Here is a 10,414-nt window from a genome sequence, read left to right on the forward strand (position 1 = left end):
GGCAGAGTAGGCCTAATGCCGGATGGTTCCCTGCATATTCAAGCTCCAAGCGAGACAGACACCGGACTCTACATCTGCACTGCCTCTAACCACCTGGGCTCCACGTCGTTGTCCTCTCAAGTGCAAATTACAGGTATGATCTACTCTAGAGAGTCAACACACTTTTTATTTATTTTTCTATTTTTTACAATACAACAAAGCTTTATAAAGAATAGGGCCTTACAAACCCTCCAGTGAGCAAGCCAATGGAAAAACTCCCCAACACGAATAAGTAGATGAGGAAGAAAGCTTGGAAGAAACCGTGAGGACTTGTTAAGTCTGACTAAGTTTAACAGTATATTATCCATTTAAAAAAAAAATACTGGAACCAAATTATTTTATGACTTTCGGTTCTGTTAATGGTTCTCGATACGGACGGGACACTGTGCGAAAATACTCTTGCACTACCATTCAGCGACACTGCAACACCTCTTCTAAATCAGCAGCGCGAAACATAGTGCAATCAGTGTAGTCCGATTCCTGAACAAATTACTCTTATGAGTCATTTGTTTTGAATCTACACCTCAAAACATACAGTGCTACCATCTCCTGAAAGAATTTATCTTATCAACTGGTTCTTTTTGGTGACATTTTTTTTTTGTCATTTTTTTGTCATTTTGTCAAGAACTGTTGGAACTGTCTTATGTGAACTGAAGGCTTGTGAGACTTGTGAGTAATTACTGGATTGTAGTTAGATATACTGAACACATTTTGAACACGTTTTACAACAGAGTTTTGTTGTAATCTATTTTATAAAAATTAATAAATTAACTTAAAAACCTTTAGTATGAATCTGTTCTGTTAAGATATGAAATCATCTCTTCTTTATGTAATAGGCTGCTGAGGGCAGTAAATCCAATAAAAATTGTTTTATTTCAAAATATTTCATCCTCAAAAGTAGGCTTTCAGAAATAATTGGTTATGGAACCATTGAGGAACCTGAATTGTTAAGCGGGATCGGAATCTACTGTAAACAAGAATCATTAAATTCCGTACAATTCCCATTCCTAAATATTAAAGTATTGGTTTGAAGAACCTATCTATGAAAAAAGCTTTTTCTGGGTCAGTTCAAACAATTAATACATAATGTTTCCAAATATGTATACAATGCTGAGTCAATGAATCTATAAGTCTATTAATGATGTCATTTGGTGGAGGTCAGCTTGGAGTCAACGTGATTTTGTGATGAGTATTTGACATTGAGGCCAAACAAACAAAACAAAAGCAAAGCACTACCCTAACAGCATTTATCAACAGTAAGCATACACAAGTGACATTGAGCAAAGAAAGCACCCTTTCCTTTAAGAGGAAAAGTGATGAAAAGTATTCAAATCCACTCATGTTACAGCCGACAATGTCCTGTTCTCTCTATTCATCATGCAAGGCTGATGTAGTCCTCTAATGATAGTGTTTCTGAAGAGGCCTTTCCCTGGCTATTTCAGTCCCACACTTAAGATTCACATAACTTAAAGCGTTATTAATGCAAAGTAGCTGGTTGTAATACCTCAATATGAATATGAGAGCTGTTCTGGCATGTAAAAACGCTATATAAGAAGTGATGATAGCTCCACAAGTCACTCTGTTTTTAAAGAAAAGTAAAAGTTTGTGTTGCATGGAACAAATCGCAGCATATAAAGTATGTTTGCAAAGACACAAAGGAGATTAAGTTATTTTGAGTGAACTATTCCTTTAACAATTTTTATTACTCTCTCTTTCACCTCAGATTTGCACAAAAGCTCCTAGATCTTTTTACAAATTGAAAAAGATAAAGACTTGTTGTGCCTTGCAGTAATGTTATTCATTTTATTTTAAACTGTCACATCTTTGTTTAGAGTGATGTCATTATTGATGTGTGTCATAGCAAGCTGTGTGAGCAGTGCGAGTGAGGGGAACAGTTCTGTGTGTTCAAACAAGACCAAGCTGTACAACTTCTGCCATGGACAACAGTGCCCCCACAGGTACAAATGCGGTATTGCAGTAAATTATTAGCTTTACAATCAAGAACAGTGCCCTTCCACAAAATAAAAATACTGTAAATGCATACCATTTCCTGATATTTAAATTACAATTCACTCAATTTTTCAAATTTATTTTTGTTTTATTTTTACATTTTTTTAACAAAAGTGCAAAGAAACAGAGATGCATCTGATGAGTATATTTAAACATTAAAATTCAGTTGGCCATCAAAAAAATAGGCCTATGGGCATGACTTCACTGCAGAATTTGTATTCTTTCTTATTTGTAGTGGTTTCAATAGGATTTATACTGCAATCCACCAGGTATGGATGCTGCATAGTGAGTGGGGTTGTAAAATGTATGGCTACTTAGACTAATGATGAGTTTCCTGTCTAGTCAGTTAAGTCATTACCTACCCATGGCAGCAACTAAATGTAAGTGTTATGTTCAGTATGGATACAGTATCTAACCAGGAAGACAAATCCCTTTTTGTATCTAAGGAATGACCAGTAAATGTCATCTTTCATTCCTCTTCCCTGTGCACAGGTGGCAGGTATCCACCTGGTCAGCCTGCTCTGTGAGCTGTGGAGGAGGAATGCAGAATCGCAGTGTGACTTGTCAAGGAGGTCCAGGGGGGTCAGAGGCTTGTTCTGGGAGGAAGCCAGCAGTAACCAGGCACTGTAACCTTCAACCTTGTGTTGGCTGGACAACCACTCCATGGGGACCCGTAAGTATCAGATTAGTGAAACCAGTGATCATTAGTCCACCTTGTTAATCATCCTGATTCAGAAGTACACTTTTCCTCCATGAACAAATATGATATATATATATATATATATATATATATATATATATATATATATATATATATATATATATATATATATATATATATATATACAATGTTGTCCCAACTAGCCTAACAGAGTTGTCTGAACGAACAATTTCATATCGAACAATGCTGCTGATTTGCGAGATCCCAGCATGCACTACAACATAAATAAATTATGTGGTTAGTGTTATAGGTTTATTTTTTGCTGTTTGCTGACTTTGTTGTTATTATCATTTTTGTTTTTTTGCCACTGTTTAGAAAGTTGTTGTGTGGTGACATTAGGAGCTCATCTTTAAACTTATTAAGTTTGTTTTGAATGTCACCGTTAAGGTTTTTGTGTTACAGGCTGAGGTCTATTGTGTGTCTCTGTCAAACAGTTGTATGTACTGCCTTGTCTTGCAGACATACTTCTCCTCAGATGCAAAGACTGCAGTCATGTAAAAATAATTGAAATGGTGACAAAATGAAAGTTCTCGTCTTGTGAAATGATAGTTGGCTGAACAAGAAATTAGAAGTTCTCTCAACAAGAATTTTAGCATTTAGTGAACAAAAAAATTTACATTGATTAAAAGCCATTTTACAAAGGGCAAATATTAGGACAGTTGTTGAGAGAACTCAAAACTCTTACTGCATCATGTGTGCTCAACCATTATTTTATTTTTATTTTACAGAAGTTGCATTTTCATTCAATTAAAAACTCCATTATGAGAGCTTCAGTTTCTAATTTGAAAATTACTTTTACAAATAATGTATTCCAAAAGAGTTACAGTACAGTCCCCCAAATTATTATTTTAGGGTTTAAGACAGCAGCACCAATAATGAATAGAAATGTACCATAAATTACTCTCTCTGTGTACTCAGCATCAAAAAAGTCTTTTTCTTTCATTTTTTCACATTAGTGCCAAGGTCATTGTGTTGGACCACGCCAAGCCCTTCAGTACAGACATGTGTTCTGCCAAGACAAGAACAGCACTAGAGTGGCACATCGAATGTGCAGCAGTCAACCAAGGTAAATCAAATATATAAACAACACTGTGTACATGTTCAAACTCAGATTGCAAAAACATTGTAATAATTAGGATATTAAGTTGTGGCTATAAATATGAGGTTGTCATGTGGCAAGTCTCAGTCAGGTCATTGTTTGGTGTTAACAGTACACTGCAAAACAATTCTTTTTGTCTTATTTTCCAGTAAAAATGTCTAAAACATTCTTAAAACAAGATACATTTACTTGAGAAGCAGCATGATATCAGATGTTATGTCTTGTTCCCAGAAAAATCTGACAAAATGTATTGAAAAGTATGATAAAAAAAAAAAAGGGTAAATGGGATTGGAAAATATAATTCAAGATATATTTTCTGAAAATAAGTCATATTATACTGTGTGTTATATGTCATATTACTAAATTATTATATGTTAGTGCACAATTTTGTTTCTCAAGTAAATGTATCAGTTATCAGATCATCTATTCATCGTTGTCCTTTTCAGGCCTACATCACAACGCAACTGCACGACAGAAGCGTGTGCTCTGCATTGGCGAGTCGGGCCTTGGACCCAATGCACCGCCACATGTGGTCGTCACGGATTCCAGTCCCGTCACGTCACTTGTGCCCACCGGCGCAGTGGGAAGCTGGCGCGCGAGTTCCACTGTGCTTGGAAACCTCGACCACCCAGCTGGCAACGATGCAACATCCTGTCCTGTGGGAGAGGTGAGTGCATAGACAAAGGAAAAATGATAATTAGCATGAAAGGGGAGCTCCAGAACATCAGCCTGGATGATTTTTCTTATTGGTCAGATGCAATGATGCTTACCATCCTGATGTCAACAGTCACATGATCCTGGAGGAATGGCTGCAGGAATAGCAATGACTATGAGTCATACTGTAGTAATTGGAAAGGGCATTCAATCAAAAATGAAAATTCTGTCATTTACTCACCCTCATGTACGTATATGTATGATATAAACGATTTACTGCATTTGCCACCAAATGGGTGAGTTACAAAAATGGTGTAGTATGTGCACTATATACTAACTACGTAACAAAGGTAAGGGTGAAAATAGATGAGTTTCAAGATTCTTACCAGGATACATTTATGTGCTTGATTGCCACAAATAGGCCTCACAAATCATATATCATCAAAAGAATTAAGGATTGTTCCAAGGTTCTCTAGCATTAAGGGTATATTGTCCTAAACTGTATGCAACCCACAGAATGATTATTGTATTCTGAAATTTGTTGTATCATTACAGGTGAATGTCAGGACAGCACAAGGTATTGTGAAAAGGTTCGACAACTAGAGCTTTGCCCACTGCCCCAGTTTAAATCACGCTGCTGCCAGTCTTGCAAAGACACCTGAGACTAGATATGGATGGAAGGACAGAGAAAGGTTAGGATACAAGGAAGAGATGGCCCTAGCGCCCACTACGCAGACCAACACAAGCCCTCAAGGACCAGGGGTTTGTGCTGGGTTAGGGTCACTGGGATTGGTGGATTCTAGAAACAACAGCTCCAATAAGCATCCCTGTAAAGAAGATAAATAATAACTGAAAACAGATATTTTGTTAATAAGACTATGACCTTATTTTGACTTCAGTGAAGGTTTCGAAATTGAGATTTTTTGAAATGTTTTCTTTTTATGTGTTGATTGTTATGGTCTGCAGATATGTGAGAAATGTGACTTTTGTTAGCGTTCACTGGATGTTTAGGACTCCCGCAATGACACTGTCAGATATAGTAAAGAACTATAAACTGGACTTTTCACATTTTATATACTTAAATCACACCACTGGGAACAAAATAACCGCCTAATTGGGGAAGACTGTCATTTTAATATCTACCATGCTCTCACTTTTCACAGTTATTTGGAAACCAATTTAAATTACCTCCAAACCATGTCAGATGAGATCAGCCCCTTATCCAGATGGTCTTTAAGGCTGGGTATTCGTAATGAAGTGCTAAAAACATAGCTTTAATGTTGAGAATGTGTCACCTTATTTTAATTTAAAGACTCTGTGACTCAGAGCCAACAACAATAGGTAAAATGAGGCATGGACGCTTCATGCAAACTAATTATACTGTAGGTACTTCAGCATATTTCTGGCATTCGTAGGATTTCCTTTATGTAGCACTACATCTATGCAAAGTTCTGGTTGGAACTCAAATCCTACAAAAACACTTAAGAGGTTTTTAAGGTTCACAAAATCCATAACTTATGCTATCTTTTGCACACTCTTAAAGTTAACTGTGGAACAAGGCAACATCAATGTAACTGAGAGCATATTCAATGAACCTAATCGTCATGATTAGATAGCTGAAATTCAAAATCAAATGACATTTTGCAGCTTAAACTGACATAGTGTTCCTTTGAAGGGCAATTCAAAATTTGCTTAACATACCAGGCCTATTATAATTGTTATAAAATAATAACAATGAGCTCATTTTGTTCTGTTATGATCCCAATAATGTTTATAAACACAATACTTGAGTTTCAAGTGGGGTTGTATAACTACAGACATGACAATATCTCTCAAACCCTCTAAAGTCACGCCAGCGGCTGGTTTCAGTGTCTTGCATTATGATATGCTTTTTGGTTTACATTAACAGACAATCGTCCCATGCCCCAGTATTCCTTAGATTTCATCGGACAGAGAAATGGGAATCCTGAATGTTTTACACATGTTAAAAATGAGGCTTGATTGTTCTTTTTTTCTACCTTCTTAAACGGTTGTTTTCTGTACTTGGTAATTTGCTGATAAAGATTTAACCACTGTCAGATGTGCATGTTTTTGTAAATACTTTGTTGCTAACCGAAATATCTTCCTGAAATAAACATGCCATTTAACTACCTTTTCTAGAAAATTACAAGTAGTTGCAAATATATGAAAAGAAAAGAGATTCTATTATTCTTTACAGACACCAATTTATCCTACAAAAAAAAAAAAAAAAAAAAGGAACATAATGGGAAATGCTTGGACATGATTAAGTGCTGTCACTTACTCAACGTACCCTGTAAGTACTAAACGAATCCTTTTAAACCATATGATTTGTTTATTTAAGCAGTTATTCAAGTCTTGAAAATATGATTGTCTTTTTTTTTTTTTTTTTTAAACACAAGTAGTGAGCTGCCTTCGTTTAGTATTTATTATTTTGTGTAAGTGCAATTTCTCTGTAAATGAAAACCAGTTTGGATGTAGTTTTTATGAATATTATGTTTGTTTTTATATTATAAAAAAAAAAAAAAAATCAATGCATGCAGAAATGTCCCAATCTAAACATGTTCTGGTTGTCATTTTAATAATTGGTCTCCATTTAACTAATAAATTGAATTACGTTCCATACATCTAGTCGGTGCACTGTTCATGTAATCCACTTTTGAGGCTGACAGTTTTAACTTGAATTTCCTGATTGCCATCCAAATAAATACTGAATGAAAGTACTGCTAAATTACTGCTCATTGTAAATAACTTTATAGAGGTTTCTTTTGTGCTGCAAAATAATAGTCACTGAATTTATGGAGCTCCATTAGCGGATCTAAGTAGAGTCTGACTCCACGCAATCTGATAAACTTTGGATCCTAATAAATTCAGGCCTTTTTTTTTTCCTTTATTGAAATACATTACAAACATCCAAGAATGGCATCCATAATAGCCTATTGAAACAATCAGCCTGAAGTGGAAGCTTATACAACAAAACAAAAAATAAAGAAAAAAAACTGCAAGAACTTTGAGGCTCCATTATTAAAAAATTATATATTACAAACTAATCAAATATTTGTATGTAAACAATACAAATCCAATAGCCCTATAATGGTAGCACTTTATCAATATCAATCAATATTTATTTATAAAGCACATTTAAAAACAACCAAGTTTGACCAAAGTGCTGTACAGTATAAAAAAAAAAGAATTTCTATAGCAGATATAACTGGAAACAAGGTAAAAACACATAAAATATTAAAACTGACAATTCACAATGATTATGGGATATTAAAAGCCAGAGAAAACAGGTAAGTCTTTAGGCCAGATTTGAATGCTTTATAACAAGGTTTCATTTGTTAACAAATAAATGCTTTAGTATCATGAACTAATGAACAATATATTTTTTACAATATTTATTCATCTTTGTTAAAGTTAATAAAAATACAATTGTTCTTTGTTAGTTCATAGTGCTTTACTTAATGTTAACAAATACAACTTTTTATTTTAAAAATGTGTTGGTAAATGTTAAAATTAACATTAAACAAAATTAATAAATGCTGTAAAACAAAGTATTGTTCATTGTTAGTTCATGTTAAAGGAATATTCTGGGTTCAATACAAGTTAAGCTCAATCGACATCATTTGTGGCATAATGCTGATAACCACAAAAGTTAATTTCGAGTCGTTGCTCCTTTTCTTACATTTTTTTTTTTAAAAAAGCAAAAATCGAGGATACAGTGAGGCACTTAAAATAGAAGTGAATGTGGCCCATTTTTGAAGGGTTTAAAGGCAGAAATGTGAAGCTTATAATTTTATAAAAGCAATTACATTCATTAAAACTCATGTATTATAGCTGTAAAGTTGTTTAAATTGTAATTTTTTACAGTCATTTTAGGGGTTTACGGTTTGTTGACATTACATCATCTTGTCAACAAAGTTTTAAAATTGGCAATAACTTTACACAAAAAAGGTTAATAAGTGATTTAATCACACTAAAATCATGTTAACACGCATACTGTTAATGTCTTGTGGCTAAACTTTTGAAAAACTTTTGAGTGTTTTAACGTTCAAAAAATTGGCCCCCATTCACTTCCATTGTAAGTATAGAGCTAGATAAATGACAAAAATATTAGAATTTTGTAAATTTGAATTTTAGATGTGGCATTTAACTAAATTTTATTTTCCATGCCGTATTTTATAGTTTTCAATTTGTTTTTCATAAATTTGAATTGTAGACATGTGGCGTTTAACAAAATTGAATTTTTTTTTATTATTTATTTATGTATTTATTTATTTTTGTGGCACATCTTATAGATATGTATTTTTAAACAGCAGATTTTGTGTTCTGAATTTTTTAGAGGTGAAATTAGCTGTAAATATTCAGATTATAAAATTACAGCTAAAGAAGAAATTGAATATTTTAAAATTCAGTAGAATTCAATATTCTAAAATTCAAAAGGCAGAAATTCAGATCTTACAGAAAGTAGGCCAGAGGTCAAGCAGCAGCTAGACCCTTGATGATCGGGCTAAAGCCCAGAACTTTTGTTAATAGCCCTGAATGTTTTTGTTTGTTTGTTTGTTTGTTTGTTTTTTGTGAATAAAAAAAAAGCAAGGCTTAATGTTCATAATATCAGAGTACAAAAGCAACAAGGCAGGCTCAATAATGGCTTCAAATGTAAATTAATTCCGATCAGTGAGCCCAACTTGCATTAACTGACAGTTCGCACTTTGACTTTTACCTGCTTTTCATGCTCAAGTTCATCAGACGAATCGTTACAAACGCCTCGTGCGGGAGCTTTCTATTTTCCCTCACGGGGTGCAGCTTTTCTGTATTAGAGGCACTGACAATTATGTAAGCCTTATTTCTAAATATATACTCTATAAGTTTCATTTGTAATCTTTATTTTTTTTAACAATCCGCACACCAAGTAGATTTGAATGCATGTGCCAGTCATCTTGTTCGGTTATTCGGGTTTAGACGGGAGTCTACGTGGGAATAAAGAATGTTTATTGCAATAGAATTTCTTCAAACGCAACTCAAAACAGCAGCACAGTCAGCTATAAGCCTAAATAGCACAATACATACAGGGCCTGAGTGGCAATCGGGAAGATCGGGAGAATTCCCGCTGCACCAGTCATAAATTGGGCCGGTTAGGTCCGCATGTTGATTGACAAACTTTCATCATATGTCGCATAACAATTGCCAACAGTCCGTAACATCCGGTATTTAAAGGATCAGAACTGCGTTCCGTATTATAGCGGACGCAGTCTGTATTTTATAATCTCACACCCAAACAAATCAGAGAGTATCCTGTGAGAGACGAAACTGATGTGCTTCACTTCACAGCTCGAGAAGGATCACGGAAGATGCATCGAGAACAGATAGGCTACTAATAACTGAATAATGAACATGCTTCAGGTACAAGATCATCACAAGTTTAATACTGACTGCAGTCTCACAATCTCAATTAATTAATCTCTGAAATCCTCTTCCCTAGCAGTGCAGAATGATAATAGCAAAATTATTTTTTGTCACAAAATAACAGAATACTTAAAGTAAATGCATACAGATGCAACAGCACGACACGGTACGAAAATAATGCGACTTTACAGCTCTCAAAAGATTAAACTCAATGAAACAAACTGCACAAAGTGCCTTCAATGTTGTATAATGCGACAAAACCCTCTTAAAGAGACAGTAACCATTTTGCCTTCGTCCTGAACATTTACAATCCAAGTAAAAGAAAAGTACAAATGTGTTATTTTTAGTCTTTTATTTCACTCTTATCATTGCAAAATGGCACGTTTTTGAATGGCATGTAAAAATGTAAAAACAATCACTCAACCTTAATTGTTTCACTGGATCTGTTGTTATTTTAATGATCTAAA

General features: G+C 34.4%; 1 protein-coding gene across 5 annotated transcripts in view; it reads left to right on the top strand.

Annotated features, from left to right (window-relative positions):
* The window catches only part of LOC127445184 (ADAMTS-like protein 1), a 215,534-nt gene extending 207,497 nt beyond the window's left edge, over window positions 1-8,037 (top strand). Inside the window, exons 21-26 of one of the 5 annotated variants that reach the window (XM_051705062.1) lie at window positions 6-133; window positions 1,901-1,997; window positions 2,542-2,722; window positions 3,727-3,836; window positions 4,316-4,536; window positions 5,079-8,037. In XM_051705062.1, coding sequence (XP_051561022.1) covers window positions 6-133; window positions 1,901-1,997; window positions 2,542-2,722; window positions 3,727-3,836; window positions 4,316-4,536; window positions 5,079-5,185 — 844 coding nt within the window. In that variant the 3' untranslated portion in view covers window positions 5,186-8,037. Of the gene's footprint in view, window positions 1-5; window positions 134-1,900; window positions 1,998-2,541; window positions 2,723-3,726; window positions 3,837-4,315; window positions 4,537-5,078 lie in introns of those variants that run through there. The other 4 variants (XM_051705072.1, XR_007897944.1, XM_051705083.1 and 1 more) reach the window with 4 other exon arrangements.
* The last annotated feature ends 2,377 nt before the right edge of the window (window positions 8,038-10,414 follow it).

This window comes from Myxocyprinus asiaticus, chromosome 1, assembly GCF_019703515.2.
Source record: "Myxocyprinus asiaticus isolate MX2 ecotype Aquarium Trade chromosome 1, UBuf_Myxa_2, whole genome shotgun sequence".
NCBI lineage: Eukaryota > Metazoa > Chordata > Actinopteri > Cypriniformes > Catostomidae > Myxocyprinus > Myxocyprinus asiaticus.